Source organism: Cricetulus griseus, chromosome 2, assembly GCF_003668045.3.
Source record: "Cricetulus griseus strain 17A/GY chromosome 2, alternate assembly CriGri-PICRH-1.0, whole genome shotgun sequence".
Taxonomy (NCBI): Eukaryota; Metazoa; Chordata; class Mammalia; order Rodentia; family Cricetidae; genus Cricetulus; species Cricetulus griseus.
Window position 1 is genome coordinate 116,872,557 of NC_048595.1, and position 23,102 is coordinate 116,895,658.

The 23,102-nt window shown below is 40.7% G+C and overlaps 1 protein-coding gene across 1 annotated transcript in view; it reads left to right on the forward strand.

The window, feature by feature from the left end:
* Window positions 1-350: 350 nt before the first annotated feature.
* Klhl32 (kelch like family member 32) overlaps window positions 351-23,102 on the forward strand; it is a 177,906-nt gene continuing 155,154 nt past the window's right edge. Inside the window, exons 1-4 of the mRNA XM_035438702.1 lie at window positions 351-418; window positions 492-576; window positions 7,436-7,596; window positions 11,257-11,437. Of these exons, the coding sequence (XP_035294593.1) occupies window positions 351-418; window positions 492-576; window positions 7,436-7,596; window positions 11,257-11,437 (495 nt within the window). The remainder of the gene's footprint in view (window positions 419-491; window positions 577-7,435; window positions 7,597-11,256; window positions 11,438-23,102) is intronic.

Below are 23,102 nucleotides of genomic sequence, written 5' to 3' on the forward strand. Positions count from 1 at the left end.
AAACATTTTCATTTCCTCCTTCTATCCTTTCTGTGTGCTGATTTTTCGATGAGTTTTCAGAATCCATCTCCTTGAGTAGAAAAGTTTCTTTCTGTGCATACTTACCCAACAAACAGGTACTTGGTTTAAACTTGTTTTCACTAATCATGTTTGGAAGGAAACCTAAATTTCCATGGACAAGTATCTGTAGCTCATATCACAGTAGTTGTATTTCATAAAATCTTAATTGTTCCCAACAGTCATGGTAATCTTTCGTCAGCTATTATTGAGTCTCAAACATACTGCACTTCCTCTGCTTGCATCTCTAATAATGTAAAAAAAAAGCCTGAATGTTTAAAAACACCAAGAGCATGGTAAATGACTGTGGTGAGGTGATGCTGAATGCCAGGCCTCTCCTTGGTGTTTCTGAAGCATCCAGGTGCCATGAACTTGTAGAATGCTCTTTGCATTTGTCTCACTGTAGTTTTCTTCTTTATCCTTTTTTAATGCAGCTGGAATGCTTTCGGATTCTTCTGGAAACTTCTAAGCCTGACTTTCAGGACCCAGCTGGAGAATGCCGTCCGAAAGCTGCCTCAGGTACACACTGATGGAGAGTGCCCTTGCTTCGTCTAGTGAGGCTTAAACTAATCAAATAGCAGCACTGAGCACCCAGCAGGAACTCACCACAAACCAACCAAATAAACAAAACAGTCATAATTCTTGTGATTTGGGCATTTGGAACAAGGATGAACCACTGAGGCCTCTTGATCAAACCTAGAAAAGAGTCATGATGCTTTGTCTTTTTCTTATTTGGCTATAAAGGTACATGGTAAAAATTTTTAGAAAACTATGCGTGCATCTGAATATTGTCCCCTTTGATGCATTAAGTTTAGAGAGGATGCAAAACTTCCTGACAATATCCTGTTTGAATATTCATTTAATTAACAAATATTTGTTGAGCCATAATATCAAGTTTTATTTATCCTGCCATAAGTTGTGTATTCTATGGGAGAACCAGATGCTAAACAAATAGCTACACAACCAGCAATGCAAATGACACTGTGAAAATGTTCTGATGGGAAAGTTCAGTGTAAATGCAGCAAAGAGGTATATTCCTGAGAGCCAAAGGATGGAGTGAGCTGGGAAATGCACTCAGGCAGGAGGGAGCTTCACATTCTAAAAACTGGAGAGGCTGCCAGGGAGAAAGCTTCTGTCATTCATTGTGCCTGGAGGCAAGTCATCATCAGTTTCTGAGGAAGCAGGCAAAAGGCCTTCAGAAGAAAGATTAAGAGAGAGACATGGTATGTTCTCACTCATAAGTGGTTATTAGTTGTAAAATAAAGGATAACCATGCTACAATTCACAGACTCAGAAAGGCTATGTAGCAAGAAGGGTTCTGGGGGAGGGGGGACACATGGATCTCCCTGGGAAGGGGAAACAGAAGAGATCTACTGGGTGGACTGGGCGTGGTGGGCATGGGAACTTGAGGGATCTGGTTGGGGTTGGATAGAGGGGGAGAGTACTATAAAAGATGATGGGATTTTTTTTTTTAAATGGGGTCAGGCAGAAGCCTAATGCAAAGAAAACTCCTATGGAATCTACAAGGATGGCCCCAGCTAAGACTCCAGGCAGCAGTGGATGGATAGCCTAAACTGGCCATCCTCTGTGATCAGACTGGTGGCTACCACGCCCACTCACCCACCCCTGGCTGTCATCAGAGAACCTTCTTCCAGTGACTGAAGGAGGCAAATTCAGAGACTCAAGGCCATTCATTGGGCTGAGCTCTGGGAATCCCACTAAAGAGAGGGAGGAGGGATTGTAGAAGTGGTGTGGAGTTGTTCAGGGACATTGAAGGAAAACCCATAGCCACTAGTGTGGCTCATGGGAACTCACAGAGTCTGAACCAACAACCATCGAGCCTGCATGGGATTGACCTAGGCCCTCTGCATGTATGTGACAGTTGTATAGCTGGGTCTGTTTGTGGGACTCCTGGCAATGGGAACAGGGGCTCTTGGGAACCCATTCCTCATGCTGGATTGCCTTGTCCAGCCTGAATACAGGAGGAGGTGCTTGGTCTTATGGCAGCTTGATATGCCATGCTTTGCCGATTCCCATGGGAGGCCTGTCCCTTTCTGAATGAATACTAAAGCGTATGGATTCAGGTATGGCGTAGGGGAGGAGGGAAAAGTGGGAGGAGAGGAGGGAGGGGAAGCTGTGCACAGGGATGTAAAATAAATAAATATATTAAATTTAAAAAAAAGAGGTAAATAAGTATGGGGCATTAGAGTTTGTTGTTAAAGGAACACAAGTATTTCTTATCAGGGATAGTGGTACAACGGATGTTTAGAGGCCCTCAGAGCAAAAACCAAAGCTATCTCGGTGTTGTAGTTAAGGATTTTATTGCAGGAGAGAGACACCATAACCAATGCAACACTTATGAGGAAAACATTTAATTGGGGTGACTCACAGTTTCAGAGGTTCATTCCATTATCACCATGACGGGGAGCATGGCAACATGTGGCAGATGCGGTTCTAGAGCTGAGAGTGCTATACCTTGCAGGCTACAGGAAGCCGACTGACTGTCACGCTGAGGGAAGCTTTAGCAAAAGAGACCTCAGAGCCTGCCCCCACAGTGATACACTTCCCCCAACAAGGCCACACCTCCTACTAGTGCCACTCCCTTTGGAGCCTTTTTTTTTTTTTTTTTTTCAAACCACCACACTCAGAATGCAGTTAATACCATGACCAAAAAGCCTTCTGTTAGATCTGGGGCCTAGCCAATACAGTACGTGAGGACCACCTCAGAGGAATAATTTGCTCCTTGACAGAATCAGTGTGTCTTCTCAAACAGATTTCTTACCTAAGTCAGCCATTTATTTTGATCAGTTGCCGTCCCACTTCCATGTCTTCCATGGTGTAGTCATCTCCTTCCCTGCCACCACCCAGAGCCCCGTCTCCCCTCCTCTCATCCATCCATCATGTCAGGAAGAACTGTGGCAATAGGACCATGAATTCTGCCATGCCTTCCTCCTCAGCACAGACCATTTATGGAGGATCCTCCCAGCTTCATGGCCCTTGGATGCTAGGAATGCTTTTCTGCCAATAGCTTGTCCTTCCACCCAGCCACACACTGATGCAGCCGCACTATGGACCCTGTTATCACCAGCAGTCACTTCATTTCTGAAATAACTCTCTTAGCTGCTTTATTCTCACTGTGAATTCCTTTCCTGGCTTGAAAGTGTGCTTGATTTACTAGGGCTGTCATTTGATCTTATTGCTGTGTCTCATCTAGTAGCATAGCTACTTTCCACCTCTACCAACTGTCTATTTCCTTTTCCTCAGTCCTCCTCCTCCTTCTCCTTATTCTTTTTACTGTTTATTTTATGGAAACTTTTTTACACAACATATTCTGATTATATTTTTCCCTCCCCCAATTCTTCCAAGATCCTCCTTCCTCTCAATAGAAACAAATTGGCATCTAAGGAACAATAATAAATAAAATAAAAACAAACCAGACTAAGCAATCATTTCATAGGGAATGGGCTCCCAAAGCCCATTCATGCACTAGGGACAAATACTGGTTCCACTGCCAGAGGCTCCATAGATTGCCCAAGCCCCCCAATTGACATCTATGTTCAGGGAGCCTACTTCGTTCTTATGCAGGTTCCCCAGCTGTCAGTCTGGGGTCCATGAGCTCCCACTTGCTCAGGTCAGCTGTTTCTGTGGGTTTCCCCAGCATGGTCTTGACCTCTTTGCTCATCAATCCTCTTTCTCTACAACTGGATTCTAAGAGTTAGGCTCAGTGCTTAGCTGTGAATCTCTGTTCTGCTTCCATCAGCTACTGGATGAAGGCTCTAGGATGGCATTTAAGGTAGCCATTAATCCCATTATAAAGGAAGGGCATTTAAGGTGTTTTCTGCTATTGCTTAGATTCTTAGTTGGGGTCATCCTTGTGGATTCCTGGGAATTTCCCTAGCTCCAGGTTCCTTGTTGACTCCCTCTGTCAAGTATCTCTTTCCTTGCTTCCCCTGTTCTTCCTCCAACTCTACCTTCCTCTTCTCCTCATCTCTTTCCTACCTCCCTCCCCCCTTACCCATAGCTCCCAATTTACTCAGGAGATCTTGTCCCTTTCCTTTCTGGGTGGGGGTGTCCTTGTATGTCTCTCTTAGGGAACTCCTTATTCTCTAGCTTCTCTGGATTTGTAGATTGTAGACTGGTTATCCTTTGCTTTATGACTAATATCCACTTATGAGTGAGTACATACTGTGTTGTCTTTCTGTGACTGGGTTACCTCACTCATGATGGTTTCTTCTAGTTCCATCCATTTGCCTGCAAATTTCAAGATATCATTGTTTTTTACTGCTAAGTAGTCTCCATTATGTATATGTACCATATTTTCTTTATTCACTATTCAGTTGAGGAGCATCTAGGTTGCTTCCAGGTTCTGGCTATTATAAATAACACTGCTATGAACATAGTTGAGCAAATGTCCTTGTGGTGTGAGTGTGCATCCTTTGAGTATTGCTGGGTCTTGAAGTAGATTGATTCCCAATTTTCTGAGAAGCTGCCATAATGATGTCCACCTTGCTCAGCCTTGACACAGGGGGGAGCCTCTGGGTCCTGCCCCAAATAATGTGACAGACTTGGATGGTTCCCCATGGAAGTCCTCACCTCCTCTGAGGAGTTGATGGGGAGATGGTGGGGGACTGGGAGGCTGGGAGGGAGAGGGAACTGGGATTGGTATGTAAAATAAACATTGTTTTAAAATTTGAAAAAGAAATTAAAATGGACACAAACATGCATATGTTTAAAGCTAAGCAAAAGCATCATACATATGTTGAAATGCATCTGTAATTACCCACAAAGTAAATGATGTGGATTCTGATTCAATCTAATTAAAGTTTGTAATTTTCAGTGGAAAAAAAAAAACAGAATAGGACAAAACAAAACAAACACAGAAGAAAAAGAACAGCACAAGAAACATGTACAGATACAGACACACAAATGTTTATACACACAAGAATCCCATAAAAACAAAACCAGAAGTCATAATACATACACAAAGAAGGTTAAAAAGTAAACATCATGAAACAAAAAACCTCCATAGATGTCATTTTGTGTTGGCCATCTATTGTTGGGCATGGGGCTGTGCCCATAAGAGTAGTTTGTATCCCCAGTGAAATTCTCTTGGAGAAAACTAATTTTCCATTTGCAAGTGGTTATCAATTGGAGATAGTTTCTGGATTAGGGATCATGATTGGGCCACTTCTCTCAGCACTGGGCCCCCACCTGGCACAGATATGTGTACGCCTTGTGCATGCTGCCTCCATCTCTGGGATTTCATACGTACGGTGGTCCTGCTGTATTTAGGCATCTAGAAGGCCTTGTTTCCTTGATGTCCTCCATGCCCTCTGGTTCTTTCAATCATTCCACCTCCTCTTTGGTGGGTTTCCCTGAGCTTTGATGGAAGGATTTAATGCAGGCATACCATTTAGGTGTGAGTGGTACAAGGTCTCTCACTTTGTGCATATTGTCTGGCTGTGAATCTGTGTATTTGTTCCCATCTACTGTAGGAAGAGTCCTCTCTGGTGATATCTGAATAGCAGAGCATTGGTCTATGAGTTAGTAGAATATTGTTGGGACTCCTTTTATTGCTATATTCCCTTCTTAACCAGTTTAAATTCAACTCTTAATTTCTTCCATTCTTGGCTTTAGTTCCTTTATAATGTGGTGTGTGACTCATTTGCCTAAGAAAACACCCATTGGATGAACTGAATAATCTATGTTGTCCAATGACAGTTCACAAAAATCTTTACATCGAACAAGCCCACAATTGCACAGAGTTTTACGTTTCTAGTGTTCCTATTTCCTGCCACTCAAGAGGCAAACTAAGCCAGGTTTTCCTTCTGTGCTTTAGATCCTTTATCCTTCCAAGCAGTTTTTACTGGCTGTACCTCAGGTGTGTTCGTGAGTCAGCTATGCTCTGTAACTCAATAACTGCTATCCTCTGAGAACGTGACTCATAGGTTTCTCTTCTTAGCCAAGACCACTATCTGAGCTCCAAAGCTAAGAATCAAGCTGTGTATTTGACATCTACCCTTGGAAGCCTTGAAGACCACTCAAAGTTAACATGCCCTATGCTTGTTATTGATAAGATTAATTAGATTAATGCTTCAGAGTTCATCATTTTCTTCTTTCCCAGGTACCCTACTATTGGGATATCAAGTTTTATAAATCAGAAATATGAGCATGTTCATGAGAACCTCTTCCCATCCATATCTATATCTAACCTATTACCAAAGCTCCCAACTCCCCCTCCCCCCTGAAGAGCTTTCAAATTTGTTCACCTCTCTGAAACATTATCTTCCTGTTTCAGCCCTCAACAATTGTTATGTGCCAGGACTGCACTTTCTGCTGACACAGGCCAAAATTTGTGGTTCTCCTTTCCCACAGACACTTTCTTTGTATCTGTGTGGTAACTCATCCATTTTCAGTTTGCATCTTGGATATTTCTCCTTTGGGAAGGTGGTAGACACCCTTTTGGGGGGGTTGAATGATCCTTTCACAGGGGTCACTAGAACATCGGAAAACACAGATATTTACATTACACTCAATAACAGAAGCAAAATTGCAGTTATGAAGTAGCAACAAAAATAATTTTATGGTTGGAGATCACAATATGAGGAACTGCTCTAAAGGGTCAGAGCATTAGAAGGCTGGGAACCACTGTGTCAGTGTCTTGATAGACTGAATATTCTGTGATGGCTGCCACTACATTTCATTTATTTAGTATTTTATTTCCAGTATCTAGAATAATAATGCTGAATAAATATTTGTTGTAGATATGAATGAGGGAAGGGGCATAGAGAGCTATTCATTTATGATTAAGCTCCTTTCTTCATAGTCTTAATATTTTCTAATTGTTCGATAATTATTGCTTATTATTATTAATTTGCTTATTATTATTTTATGGCTATTTTTATTTCTAGCATCCATTTTATAAAATTCATAAAACATTATATAAAAATAAGAAAAAAATCCATTATGGGATCTTTTTGTAGCCTGTCCATATAAATAAATAGCATTCTTTTCCTATTAATGTATAAGAATATTTTGACCTTGTTAAATTAAAATAGAACTCCAGAGAACTTTTAAATTTGAAATGCAAATGTACAGCTGTAGAGTTGTTTTATTAAATCTTAAAAAAATCCTGCCTGAATTCAGTTAAATGAATATATGAAAATAAGACCCTGGGGGTTTCTGTGATCAGAGTGTTAACTCTGTGCACTCAGTAGCCATTTGCACTAAAGTGGAGGTTCAGAATGAGCAGGTTGGAAGCGTGCTCTGCATTTAATTTATTAGTTACTGTGATCAGCTCCAGAATGAAAGTTGCAGGCTCAAAGTCATGAGGCATCCTCATCCCTGAGACCTCATGTATGAATTTCCCCATGGTTAGATGCTGGCACGTGACCAGTCTAGTGCTCACTCCCTGGTATTACTAGAGACCAGTCTGCTGCTGAGAGAGTCTGTGTTTCCTGCTGTCATGCTAGGCACCCGGGTCAGCCTTGTGAGATGCAGGAATGGTGTCCACCCTGGCAGCCTGATGGGAGTTACCTGGTACCCATATAGTGCTCCTATGAACTGTGGGCTTGGAAAGGGAATCATAATAAGAAGCGTATGTAGTTTGAAATAGATAACATTTTAAAATAAGGAACAAAGAAACAGCTCTGGTTAATGTTAGTGATAGATTTCATATAAATCACTGTGTCATAAGTCATAATTTAAACATGTGCTCAATATACAAGTATTAATGAGATATTTTGGGTTCCTTTTTCATATCATTTTTGACATGTAATATTGATTTGCACTAACAGCAAATCTCAACTTATGCTAGCCTGTATGGAGTGTTCTGCAGTCTATTTTGGCAATTCAGTGGTCCCTGTTTTGTCAATGCAACTCTTGCCAAACGCCTCCCCCTCATAGAAAAGGGTACTGGTGGTGTACTAGGGGAGCCAGAGCACTTTGTGCTAGCTGTGCATTTGAGGGGTGCCATTTCTTTCATGGAAGAATCTCCCCCAATTTTAAGAAGATTCTTAAATCTGTATTCCCCTTGAGAAATGTAGATCCTTCGTCCCATATTTTCACAGTACTTTGGAAAGCTTCTCAAACAGTTTCTTTTTTTTTCTTGTTTCTTGGTTTCCCAGTATTGAAGGACAGTGCTCTGACCTGGGATGTGAGTTTGCTGATTTGACATTTGTTCTGAGGGCAGAGGGAGCTAGTGACAAGTCTCCATCTGCTCCCTACCTTAGACTCAGAGTGGTACACTACAGTCTGTGGTTCATGTTGTACTCAGTGTGTAATCATTAACCAGATGAAGTAAACCTCATCCCTCTGTGTTATGGGCAGCTGTGATGTCACATTCACAGAGGCAAGGTCTCATGCAGCTTTGTATCAGGGAGAAGAGTGGGAAGCTAGCTACTCTGAGAATACAATGACGACTTATTGGTAATTGTTGATTGCTGGGCCTTTATTTCTTGCCAAATCTCAAAGTGTTTATTTCTGGTTTTGCAGGACTCATAACATATTGGTTCTAAAACATTTAGGATCTTCTGCCAAGTGTTCTCTTAACTATTAGCTTATGGTGTTTCTAAAGCCTGACTGTTTCAAGCTGAGCTATTGAGTCTGTGCAGCCAAGGAGTCATCACTATTGTTTTAAAGCTCAGCCCTCCAGTCTCTGCCAATTGCAATTCACAGTTGCTCTTCTGCTGCCAAAAATTATTCATGTTCAACAGATATCTAAGTGCAAATACTTATTCAGGCTTAATAATGAATGACATAGATTGTGTGCCAGATTTGCAAGCAAGGAAGTGCTTTAAGGCAGTTATTTTAATATATTCTTATTCCACTACAAATGCAATTTCAAAATACATTTATGGTGACATAAAAGAGGAGAAAGGAAGTTATAAAAGTTTTAAATGCAGTTTCTGAAGTTATAACACTAAGAATCCATTTTCTGTTTCAAAACTTTTACCTGGTACATAGGAAAATGACCTGGAAGCATGATTACATAGTTTTATGATTATAGTATGCCATTGTGTTTTCATGTATTATTCTAAAGGCTTGATTTTGAACTTAATTATGGATGACATAAAATTAGTAGGAGATTTTGAAATTTTTGTCATCTTAGGCATAATTTTTGGAGACCTTTTTTACAGAGTATCTTTTGCTTTTGGTTGTAAGCCTAGACTTTAACAGCTGAGACATCTCTCCAGCCCAGATTATCTTTTTGTTGGTTTGTTTGTTTGTTTTTGTTTTTCAAGATAGGGTTTTGCCTGTCCTGGAACTAGCTCACAGAGATCTGCCTGCCTCTGCCTCCCTAGTGCTGGGATTAAAGGCGTGCGCAACCAACGCCCGGCCAGATTATCTTAAAAAAAAAATCATGAAACATCATTGTGCTCTTCAGGTTAGGTTTTTAAAATTCATAATCTTGGAATTGTGGTATTCTTATCCACAAAACAGGTGTACCAATAGTACGTTCTCCTAGGGTTACTAGGAAAATTAAATTGTTAATTATAATTAATAATTATAACTCATGCAGGATAATTGGCTGAACACTATAAGCAATACAGGTTTGCTAACTAGAAAAATGTCATCATTTTAGGAAAGATATTTCAGGCTTTCATCATGTTCTACTTTGCTGATACTGTATTTCTGTTTCTTTTCCCCATTCTTTTACTAAATGATGCTAATTAATCTCCATTCTTGGCTTTACATAGAGATTTCCATAAAGAACTAATTGTGTTTCCGAATGTGACTTTTAGTTAGTGGTTTTAAAAGCCTGCCTATCTCAGGAGCCACACATGAATATTCAACGGCTCTGAGGATTTCAGACTCAGCTGCCATCCTCTACTGAAATAATCCTCCCCACCTTATTCCCACGGGAGCTTCCTATTGCTTCATTTCCCGTCATTTTCTTTCCATAGTTCTTCCATTTCTGATGCTTCCCAGTGGGAAATATTCGCTAAACCTTGCTGTCTACACCGTCTCTTCACAGGAAGTTGGTTAATGTTAAGGTGGAGATTTGTATTTAAGTATAATTTACCAGTCAATTGACACAAGTAAGGTTGTGTCCTATCAAATACACCAACAATATGGGCAAGGCTGCCAGCAATGTTGTTGCCTCTGAATAATGCCCCTCAATTTTCCACGCTGGAACTGGTCAGGGAATTGTCAGATATGGAGAGATCATGTTCCACTGTCCTTGGGTCTTTTTTATTCAGTTTTCAAAAGAGTTCACTGTTTAGAAACAGGGCTTGACACTCTTGTCATCCCCTGGAGTAACTTAATAGTGGCATAGCTTGGGAGTAGGAGCCCAGTACCTCTTCTGAGATTTTAGAGTAATGTGGAGAGATTTCTGCCAATCTAAGCTTTTAACTTTTAGTTTTCTTTTTTCATTTACAAAGGACACTTTTTTTTTTTTTCCTGAGATAGGTCTCGTGTAGCTCAATTGGTCTCTAACTTACTTTGATTTTCAAATCTTCCTGCCTCAGAGCGTCCTGAGTACTGGGATTATAGGTTTATACTACCATGCTCCAATTATTGAAAATGAATTTCTTTCAACACTCTTTGGATGGTGTATAATTTACTAATTTTCATGAGCAGCTGGGTTTGACTGCTTTGGTCATGTGCAGCTCTTTTGTCCCCCATGAACATTTGCTCAGTTTTCTTATATTTATTGGGGGTTTTGTATCCGAGGGAGACACATGGTAAGTTTGAAGCTGGAGAAAGCTGTAGTTAGAGAGTTACAAAGTAGGAGGAGTCTCCCTACCTATACACACACACACACACACTTACACACACACACACACACACACACACACACACGTACACACACACACACACACACACACACACACGTACACATGGGAGGGTATCCTCACCTGCACACATACATCTGGCAAGTTTTGCAAGGACACACTGAAGAAATAGGGGATTAGAAGCAGCCTCATAGGTCCACATACTCAGACATTTACAAATGTAAACCTCAGCAATATGAGAGCTGACTAGAGAAAGATGCCCAACGACAGGGCAAAGAAGAGTCAGAGAAAAGGAAAACAAACAGATGGACGCATAGAGGGCAAAACTGAGAACAGAAAGGTCAAACACACAGTGCACTGGAATCCCAAGTGCCCTCCCCAAGGTTGTAAGGGTGAGAGAGCCCCTGGGAAGCAGGGCTGGTGAAAGGAGTAAACGGGGCTTCCTTGCTCTCCTTTGTAGTATTCAAGAAATGCTGACGGGCCAGAGGCTGTGCCACTCAGAATCTCACAATGACACTGTCCTCGCAGCACTGAATCAGCAAAGAAGTGATGGCATCCTCTGCGACGTGACCCTGATTGCTGAGGAACAGAAATTCCATGCTCACAAGGCCGTCCTGGCGGCCTGCAGTGACTACTTCCGGGTAAGTAAAGGTGAATGTTTTTGTCTCAGGATGTCAATACTAATGTGAATGAACAGCCATATTTCCTGACCTTCCCTGGGCAATGAGACAATAACATGATGGTCTGCAGAGTTGTAAGTGTTGAGAACCTATGTTCCTTCCTGGACAGATTTATGTCAGGGGCCTGCTGGGACACTAACTGGCCTGGACTTGTGCCTCCAATGGGAAGCAGACCTCCTCTTTGCGTCTGGCTAATGCGTTTAGCATTTTGCAAGTATGGAATGTTGTGGCCGTGACATGGGTGGCATTTGAAGATATGGTTCTTTTTTTTCTAGAACTTGGAATGTTGTCTCCAGCTATAAGTGATGTGTGCTGATACAAACTTGATAGCATGAGCTCTTTCATATTTGTATTTCATTTCATCTTCATACAAACAGCTTGTACAAGTGCATGCAGATGCTATGAAAGTTTTTTTTACAGAAAAAAACTTTATGAAAGTTTTTTTCTGAGAGTCAGGAAACTGACTCTCAGAAATTAAGTAATTGGAATTCATTCTGCAAATAAATAATAAACACAGTTATTAATTTGCATATCTGGAAAGGAAATTTATGTCTTTCTTTTTTTTTAAATCTAAGAAACATTATTTTGGGGTCTGAGGAGATATCTCAGTAGTTAAAGAACTGCCATTGTTGTACTCTGTCTTTGTGGGGCTTCAGTCAGATCCTGCAAACTTGCCAGGTTCATACCAGAGATGGGGAGTGTGGATTGAGAGACAGCAGGTAAAGGTACTAAGGAACATCAGAGACACAGAATAGAGTCAGGAGGGCAATCCAGTGAACACTGAATGCCCCAAGTTTATTCTTCAACATTCTTATATGCCCCCATGAAAAAGGGGAAAATGGCAAAAGACTTGTTTATCATATATAAGGAAGAAACAGACTTTCTTCCTGAGTTCTCCAAACATTTGGTAATCATGCCTTAGACTAATTCTCTTGTTATCTGACTTGAGAGTTAAGAGTAACCACACCTCAAACCAAGTCTCTTGTTATTTAGATAAGACATCCACACCTAAGACCAAACATCCTAGAGTAGCTGAGCCTTAGGCCTTTAGATCTTATGACTTTAAACCTTGGAAGAGTAAGGATAATTTTGAACTCTCTGACCTCAAGTCAATAAGAAGCAAAACCAATGTTATGGGCCACGACAAGCCATACATGTATGAGCACTGCATGGAATTCAGATCCCTGAAACCCACATTACTGCTGGAGTGTAGACTGCCTGAAATTCCAGCCTTGGAAGGCAGAGACCAAAGATCCCGAGTAAGCTGGTTAGTGATGAAGGGACCAGCTTCCCGTTTTGGCAGCCATAACAGTCTAACCCGTGCTTGCCTGACCTTGTGTTGGTCACTAGGAGGTCAGATGCCTGCCTCGTGGCAAGGAACCAATCAGAAGTTAGCTGGTAGTGCTATGCTTTACGGCTCTGGGTGTACTTTACAGACAAGTGCACAGCAATGACGTGCAGAGCATAGCAACCACCCTGGGAGGGCCTATAGGCCATAACAACCAGTTGACCAATCAACACAGGGCAAGTGCTCCAAGCCTGGAGGCATACCAATCCTGAGCCTGTGTGTACCCCTAGACACTCCCCTTATGCTGTCCTATAAGATCTTTGTCCCAGGGTTTCTCGGGGTCTTTTTCCCCAAGTGGGTGGATGAAAGTCCCGAGCCAATGGGGTTAGCTCGTTAAACAACTGCAATAAAGCCTCTTGTGGTTTGCATCAAGTCCTCACCTCCGCCTGGTGATTGGGGTCACCTCATTCCTGAGTGGTCACCCCGGGATCCCACCCCATGGGGGTCTTTCAGTGAGACCAGGCATTTCTAGCAACTCTGATGTGATTGACAGACCACACCTAAGAGAACAGAGGAGTGGTTGAACAAGATTCCTGACATCACCATCAGCCTTCCACACACATGTGCCCATATATATGCAAGCATGTATACATACCACGAACACACACATAGGAAAAAGATTGTAGGTGTCTGTATGTGTACATGTGTGTGCATATGTGTGGGAGTATATGCCAAGGTGTGCATGTGAACATCAGAAGGCAACTTTGTAGAGTTGATTCTTTCCTTCCTTCCACCTTTAGGTGGGTCCTGGAGATCAAATTCAGGTTGCCAGACTTGTACAGCAAGGTCCTTTACCTGTTGAGCCATTTTGCAGTCCCCTCATCTGTAGGCTTCTGGTTTATGAACTTGTAATGGTGGCCACACCCTTTTGGATGTGGTTTCAGGCAGATGGAAGCGGAAGGAGGCAAGCTTGAGGCGTGGCTTTCCTTCCCTTGGTCTTTCTGGTGGGTCAGCCGATCCAGTAGGAAGGGCAGGGAAATGCTCACAAGGTTCTTTGTATTTTTCTGTGTAATTGTTCCCCAATAACATCCATTTATCATTTATCTTTGGTTTAGTGAAATCATTACAACCTCATCTTCACTCCTCCTCCTTCTCCTTTTCTTTCTTCTCCTACTTTTCATTTTAAAACTGGCATGTTTTCATTGTTCATGTGTTCATTAAGGAAGTCTCTTTCAAATATATATTTCCACCATATTCATCTCCTTCCTGTCCCTTCTTCTTAGTTACCCTCATTTATCTCTTCCAGTGGTCTCCCTGAGCCTCCTCTCCCTTCTGTTTTCCTATCAGTATGTGGTTTTGTGCATCTATGAAAAATTCTAGGACCTACAAATAAGAGAGAACAGATTATTTGTTTTTCTGCATCTGGCTTATTTTGCTTAATAGGATAATCTCCAGTGATTATTCATTTTATAGCAAATAAGATAATTTCATTCTTTCTTATTGCTGAATAAAACTCCATTGTATATATACACAATATTTTTTTTGTTTATTTGTTCATGGAGAGACATCATGGCGAGTTCTATGACTTGGGTATTGTGGTTAGTGTTGCAGGCATCTCAGTGGCATGTTTACTTAGAATTCTCTGAGTACATATCTAGAATTTGTATAGCTGACTCATACCCTATTTCTAAATTTTTGAGGACCACCATGCTAATTGCTATAGTGGCTAGCCTCGTTTGCATCCCCACCAGCACCGTGTAAGGCCCCCTTTCTCCCACATCATCCCCAGCTATTGTTTTTGTTTATTTGTTTTATGTTAGAAAGAGTCTCTTCAAGCAGTACTGGCTGGCCAGGAATGCATGTTGTAGACCAGGCTGGCCATGCCCTCACAGAGATTGACCTGTCTTTGTCTCTTGAGTACTGGGGATTAAAGGCATTCACCACTAAACCCCACCCTTATTTGGTTTCTTAATGAATAAGATGAGATGGAATCTCAAAGTGATTTTAATTTGCATGAGCATTTTGTAATTTCTCATTTGAAAATGAACTATTCATTTCATTATCCACTTATCTATTGTGTTTTTTATAATTTTGAGTTCTCTCTCTATATATATATATTCTAGATATTAAGTTGCTGTCAGATGTATAGCTAGCAAAGATTTTCTGTCATTCTGTAGGCTTTTCCAGCAAGCTTTTTCCTTTGCTGTATGCTTTTTAATTGCATAAAATCTTATTTTCCTGGTAATTTTCTGAGTAATTGGTGTCCTTTTCAGAAATATTGTATCTGTGTCATAGTGTGTTCCCTTGGTTTTCTTCTAACTATCTCAGAGTTTCAGGCCTTTGGGTCTTTTGGGGTTGTGTGATGATCTATTATTTATGATTTATTAAGGCTACTGACAATCAGAGAAGCAAAATAGCCAAGACAGCAGATCTTGCCTCTACCCAGCTGAAATGGCAATCCCGTCTCCACGAATCCTCAGAAGCAAAAGGCTCTGAATTCCCGTCTCCTCCTCCTTATATTCCTTTCTCCGCCCAGCCATTTCCTCCTATTTCCACCTCCCTAGTGCTGGGATTAAAGGCCTGTGATGCTAAGTGCTCAGATCACCTTTGTGTGAGCTGTTTCTTTTAGGACTGGATCAATTTTGTGTTGTCAGAGTGGCCTTGAACTAACAGAGATCATCTACCTCTTAATCCTGAGTCTTGGGATTAAAGGTGTGTACCACCACTACCTAGCTCTGTGGCTGTTGGATTAAAGGTGTGTATCCCTACTGCTTGATCTCTATAGCTTGAGGCTGGCTTTGCTTTCTGAATCCTCAGGCAAACTTTAATAAGTCATAAATACTATATATCACCACAAGGTTGACTTTCACACAGGGTGAGGGATAGACATGCAGCTTCATGCTTCCATATAAGGACATTCAATTCTCCCAGAGTCATTTATTGAAGAGACTGTCTTCTCCAGTGAATACTTAGGCAATTTTGTCGAATGTCAGGTAGTGTAACTGTGTGTGTTTTCTTATGGGAACTTGTTCGTATTAACTGTCAAGTTGACAGACTCTAGAATCACCTGGGAGGTGGGTCTCTAGACATGCCTTTTGGAGAAGAATCACCTCAATTGTGAGAAGGACCATTTTCTGGGAGGAGGACCTTGTATAAGATGGAGATAGCAAGCTCAGCCCTAGAATAGCATTCAGGACTCTCCTTCAGACAGTGACCAACTGTGTCAAGCTCTTGCTATCCCAAGCAACCTGCCATGATCCCTTGAACTGGGAACTAAAATAAACCTCTTTTCCTGTAAGTTTCTTTCGTGAGGCTATTTTATTAGGGCAAGAAAAGAGGATAAGCAGTCCTCTGTTCTAGTCCACTGATCTGCATGTTTGTTTTTGAGGCAGTGCCATGTTGTTTTTGTTACAATAGTGTTGCAGTACACTTTAATCAGGGCTTCTGTTACCTCTGCTGCTTGTCGTAAGTTTTCTTTTTGCTCAGGATTGTTGGCTGTCTGGGGTCATTTGTGTTCTGTATGACCTTCTGTATGCTTTTGTTTTCTGGGGAAAATGTCATTGGCATTTTAATAGAGATTTTTTTGAATCTGTAGATCACTTTTAATAATATAGCCATTTTTGAAATATTAATCCTGCTAATCCATGATCATTGACGATCTTTCCACCTTTTTTTTTCTTTCTTAGAATTATTTTATTCTTTCATACATTACATCCTGGCCACAGTTTGCCTTCCTTCCATTCCTCCTAGTACCCCACGCCCACCTCCCCTCAACCCCCAATCCATTCCACCCTACAGAAAAAGAGCAGGCCTGCCAGGGATATTAACCAAACATGGCATAACAAGTTGCAATAAGACTGGGCATAATAAATCTTCTTATCAAAGCTGTATTTTATAACTCAGTAAGAGGAAAAGGGTCATAAGAGCAGGCAAAAGAGTCAGAGACACCTCCTGCTCCCATTCTTAGGAGTCCCACAAAAACCCCAAGTTAAACAACCACAGTGTGTAAGTGGAGCCCTATGCGGGCTCCATGAACTGCCACTTCAGTCTCGGTGAGCCCCTAGGAGCCCTGCTTAGTTGATTCTGTGAGCCTTGTTCTCCTGTTGATGTTTTCATTTTATTCTTCAGTTTCGTGTTTAATTTTTTTTTTTGTCACCATAGGGAATCTTTCAGTTCCTTGTTTAGGTTTATTCCTGGGTTATTTACTTATCTATAAAGCACTTACTAGTGGAGATGCTTTCCTGATTTCTCAGTTACATGCTGGTTATTGACATATAGAAAAGCTACTGATTTTTGTCCCCCATTAATTTTCTGAAAGAATTTTTCAGTTCTAAAAATTTTCTAGTACAACTTTGGATCCCTTATTTATGAACAGTTTTTGTCTGTAATTAGGGACAATTTAACTTTTGCCAATCCATTTATATTCTTCCCCTATTATTTATTTACTTATTTGTTTGATTATTCCTCTAGCTAAGACTTCAAGGTCCATATTGGGTGAAAATGTGAGAAGAGTTGAGACCAGTGTCTCATTCTTGATTTTTACTAGAAATGCTTTGACTGTAATGTTGGTTATAGAGGGGTTTTTTTTTTTTTTTGTATGTGTAACATACCTGAATTATGTTACCAGATGTTTATTGTATTGCTAGTTTCTTTAATGGTTTCATGGTCAAGGGACATTTATCAAGGGACTTTTATCAAAGGCCTTTCCCATATCTATTAAGATTATGGTGTGATTTCTGTCCTCAACTGTATTTATGTGTTACACTTACTGATTTTCATACATTAAATTATCCCATTCACCATCCTGTTGAATGATGTTTTTGATGTGTAGTTGAGTTTGGTTTACAGATATTTTGTTGAGAATTTGTGCATCTATGTTCATTGGGAGATTGGCCTATAATTTCCTTTTTTTTTTCTACTGTGTCCTTTTCAAGTGTAGGTGTATGCATACAACTAGGATAAAAATGAATTTGGCAGTATTAATTCCTTTATGTTGTGGAATAGTTTGAGAAGCATTGGTAGACTTCAGCTGGGTATCCATCTGGGCTTGGGCTTTTTTTTTTTTCTTTTTTTTTTTTCAGTTGGGAGACATTTACTAGTTCTTTGGTCCTTGTGCTGGTTCCTTTTGTCAACTTGACACAAACTAGAGTCACCAGGAAAAAAAGAAACCTCAGTTGAGAAATTGTGTCCATCAGATTGGCCTGTTCATATCTGTGTGGATGTTTTTTTGATTAATGATTGATGTGGGAAGAATCATTGCATTGTGGGTAGTGCCGTCCCCTGGAATACATAAGTAAACCATAGTGAGTGTTCCTCTGTAGTTCCTGCTTCATGTTCCTGCCTATGCATTCCTCAGTTGTACTCTGTATTTTGTAAGCCTAATAATACCTTTCATCCCCCAAGTTAGTTTTGGCCACTAGTTTATCACAGCAATAGAAAGCTAACTAGGGCAATCTTACTCTTTATTACAGATCTACTTAAGTTATTAATATCCTCTAAGCTTTCTCATTTCCTCTAGATATTTAATTTTTTTATTTAAGTTAGAACATGATTGTTTTACATGTCAATCCCAGTTCCCTCTCCCTCCCCTTCTCCCCTGCACCCCACTAACACCCTACAGATCCAATACCATTTCTGCTCCCCAGGGAGAGTGAGGCCTTCCATGGGGGGGGGGTCTTCAGAGTCTGTCATATCCTTTGGGATAGGGCCTAGGCCCTCCCCCATGTGTCTAGGCTGAGGGAGTATCCCTCTATATGAAATGGGATCCCAAAGTCCATTCCTATGCTAGGAATAAGTACTGATCTACTACAAGAGGCCCCATATATTTCTGAGGCCTCCTCACTGACACCCACATTTATGGGGTCTGGATAAGATCCATGTTGTTTTCCCAGTTATCAGTCTCGAGGCTAAGAGCAATCTCTTCTTCAGGTCAGCTGTTTCTGTGGGTTTCACTAGCCTGGTCTTGAACCCTTTGCTCATCACCTCTGCACCTGGATTCCAATTCAGTTCAGTTTTTAGCTGTGGGTATCTGCTTTCACTTGCATCAACTGCTGGATGAAGGCTCTGGAATGGTATATAAGTTAGTCGTCAATCTTGTTATCAAGGGAGAGAATTTAAGGTAGCCTCTTCAATGTTGCTTAGATGGTTAGTTGGTATCATCCTTGTAGATCTCTGGACATTTCCCTAGTGCCTGATTTCACTTTAAACCTATACTGGCTCCCTCTTTGGTGGTATCTCTTATTTTGATCTCCTCTATTTTTCCCCTACACAACCTTCCTGCTCCCTTATGTCCTCCTCACCCCTCTTCTTCTCCCTTTGTCATTCTCCTAGTTCCCTCTCTCCTCCCCCCATGCTCCAAATTTGCTTAGGAGATCTTGTCCTTTTCCCCTTCTCTGGGGGACCATGTATGTCTCTCTTAGAGTCCTCCTTGTTGCCTAGCTTCTCTGGTGATGTGGATTATAGCCTGGTAATCCTTTGCTCTATGTGTAAAATCCATATATGAGTGAGTGCATACGATGTTTGTCTTTTTGTGACTAGGTTACCTCAATCAGAATGGTTTCTTCTAGGTCCATCCATTTGCCTGGGAATTTCAAGATTCCATTGCCCCCCCCCCCCACTGAGTAGTACTCCATCGTGTAAATATGTTCTGTTTCCATTCTTCAGTTGAGGGGCATCTAGGTACAATTACAAATAATGCTGCTATGAACATAATTGAATAAATGTCCTTGATGTATAAATGTGCTTCTTTTGGGTATATGCCTGAGAGTGGAATTCCTAGATCTTGTAGTAGACTGATTCCCATTTTCCTGAGGAGTCGCCATACTGATTTCCAAAGTGGCTGTACAACTTGGCACTCCCACCACCAGTGGAGGAGTGTTCCCCTTTCTCCACATCCTCTCCAGCATAAACTGTAATTGGTGTTTTTTATTTTAGTCATTCTGACTGGAGTAAGATAAAATCTCAGAATTGTTTTGATTTGCATTTACCTGATGGCTAAGGATGTTGAGGACTTTCTTATGTGTCTTTCAGCCATTTTAGATTCCGCTATTGAGAATTCTCTATTTAGTTCTGTACCCCATTTTTTAATTGGATTATTAGGTGTTTTGGAAACTAGCTTCTTGAGTTCTTTGTAAATTTTGGAGATCAGCCCTCTGTTGGGTATGGGGTTGGTGAATATCTTTTTTCAATCTGTGGTCTGCCGTTTTGTCTTGCTGACTGTGTCCTTTGCCTTATAGACGCTTCTCAATTTCAGGAGGTCCTGTTTATTAATTGTTGATCTCAGTGTCTGTGCTACAGGTGTAATGTTCAGGAAGCTGTTTCCTGTACCAATTCATTCAAGGGTACTTCCCACTTTCTCTTCTAAGAGGTTCAGTGTGGCTGGATTCATGTTGAAGTCTCTGATCCATTTGGACTTAAGTTTTATGCATGGTGATAGGCATGGATCTATCTGCAGTCTTCTACATGCCAGCATCCAGTTATGCAAGCACCATTTGTTGAAGATGCTTTCTTTATTCCATTGTATGCCTTTAGCTTCTTTGTCAAAAATCAGGTGTTCATAGGTATGTGGGTTATTATCAGGGTTTTCAATTGGATTCCATTGGTCTACCTGTCTAGTTTTGTTCCAGTGCCAAGCTGTTTTCAGGACTATAGCTCTATAATAGAGCTTAAAGTCAGGGATGGTGATGCCTCCAGAAGTTCCTTTATTGTACAGGGTTGTTTTGGCTATCCTGGGTCTTTTGTTTCTCCATATAAAGTTTAGAATTGTTCTTCCAAGGTCTGTGAAGAATTGTGTTGGGATTTTGATGGGGATTGCATTGAATCTGTAGATTGCTTTTGGCTAGATTGCCATTTTCACTATGTTGATCCTACCTATCCAAGAGCATGGGAGATCTTTCCATTTTCTGGTATCTTCTTTAATTTCTTTCTTTAGAGAATCAAAATTCTTAAGGACATGTCTTTCACTTTTTTGGTTAGTGTTACCCCAAGATATTTTATGTTGTTTTTGGCTATTGTAAAGGGTGATGTTTCTGTGATTCCTTTCTCAGCCCTTTTATTGTCTGTATATAGTAGGGTTACTGATTTTTGTTGTTGTTGTTGTTAATCTTGTATCCTGACACTGTGCTGAATGTGTTTACCAGTTGTAGGAGTTCCCTGGAAGAGTTTTTCCCTGGTCAGTTATGTAAACTATCATATCATCTGCAAGCAGTGAAAATTTGACTTCTTCCTCTCCATCTTGATCTCCTTTTGTTATGTTATTGCTCTAGCTAACACTTCAAGTACGATATTGAAGAGATATGGAGAGAATGGACAGCTTTGTCTTGTTCCTGATTTTTGAGTAATCACATTGAGTTTCTCTACATTTAGTTTGATGTTGGCTGTTGGTTTACTGTATATCGCTTTTATTATGTTCAGGTTTGTTCCTGTTATTCCTGATCTCTCCAGGACCTTTAACATGAAGTAGTGTTGGATTTTGTCAAAGGCTTTTTCAGCATCTAGTGAGATGATCATGTGGTTTTTCTTTTTCAGTTTGTTTATATTCTGATCTTAATATTCTTTCTATATTTGTATGTTTGATGTTTTAATTATTATGTGACAAGGGGACTTTCTTTTGTGGTCCACTCTATTTGGTGTTTTGAAGGCTTCTTGTACTTTCATTGGCATGTCTTTCTTTAGGTTGGGAAAGTTTTCTGCTATGATTTTGTTGAATATGTTTTCTGCACCTTTGAGTTGGGTTTCTTCACCTTCTTCTATACCTATTATCCTTAGGTTTGGTCTTTTCACGGTGTCCCATATTTCCTGGATATTTTGTGTTAAGGATTTATTTGTTGGACTTAAGGTTTTCTTTGCTTGATAAATTTATTTCCTCTAGTTTATCTTCAGCATCTGAGATTCTGTCTTCCATCTCTTGTATTCTGTTGGTTATGCTTGCATCTGTGGTTCCTGATTGTTTATTCAGCTTTTCCACTTCCAGCATTCCCTCAGTTTGTGTTTTCTTTATTGTCTGTATTTCAGTTTTCAGGTATTGAACTGTTTCCTTCAGCTGTTTAATTGTATTTCCTTGGCTTTCCTTGATTTCTTGCATCTTTTGGTTTGTCCTTTCTTCCATTTCTCTCAAGGATTTTCTCATTTCCTCTCTTAGGGTCTCTATCTTCTGCATGAAGTTGTTTTTAAAGTTGCTCTCTTCTGCTTCATCTGTGTTGGGATGTTCAGGTCTTGCTGGTGTGAGTCCCTAGACTCTGGTGGCATCATATTGGTTTTTCTGTTGTTGGAGGTGTTCTTATATTGTTGTCTTCTCATCTCTCTCATCTCTCATCTTCCAGTGGGCACAGGTAGTGCCTCTTCCTTTCCTGGTGTGTAGGGGTCCTAGTTCTCTTCCAGTGGGTTCAAGAGGGTCTGATATTCTGTTGGGCCTCAAGGTGGATGCAGGCAGGTCTGCGGCACTCGCTGTCCAGGTGGGTGGGAGTAGGGCTCTGCCCTGAGTGGGGGCAGGAGTAGCCCAGTGATCTCAGCAGACTTAGGGTTGCTTGGTCCTCAGGGGCCAAGTCAATATGCCTGCAGACTCCGGAACAGGAGTTCCCAGCCATTTCCTCTAGATTTTATAATTTGCTAAAATGTAACTTTTCAAAGTATACACTTAATAATATTTTGAATCTCACCAATATCTGGTAATGCCATCTCTGTTGTCTCTAATTTTATTAAATTGGACCTTTTAATTATGTGTTGGCTTGGTGAAAGATTTGTCAATTGTATTTTTGAAGAATTATCTCTGTTTTGTTAATATTTTTAAAATGAGATTTTGTGTGTGTGTGCCCATTCACCTATGGGTGTTGGCAGAGTTAAGAAAAGCATGTCAGATCTCCTGTAGCTTGAGTTGCAGTGGTTGTGAACTGCCTGGAATTGAGCGCTGAGATGATGGGGGATGTCCTTCTGTATGCTATGAATATGTTTCTCTTATGGTTGGTAATAAAGCTGTTTCATCCAATGAACAGGCAGGATTTAGCCAGGTGGATAAAAATCCAAACAGGGACAGAGAAAGGTAGTACATGGAGAAGCTTTGTAGCTGACGAGGATGCAAGGGACCTAGGCATCTCCAGTAAGCCAAGATCGAATGGAGATATACAAGATTAATTGAAATGGGTTACTAATTAAGAGAGAGCTAGGCAACAAGAAGCCTAAACCATTGGCCAAACAGTTTATAATTAATATAAGCCTCTTTGTGTTTATTTAGGACTAAACAGCTTTGGGGACAGGGCAGGACAGAACTTCCATCTATACTGGGAACAAGATTTGTCTGCAAGCAGATTATATGCTCTTAATCAGTGACCCATCTCTTCAAAC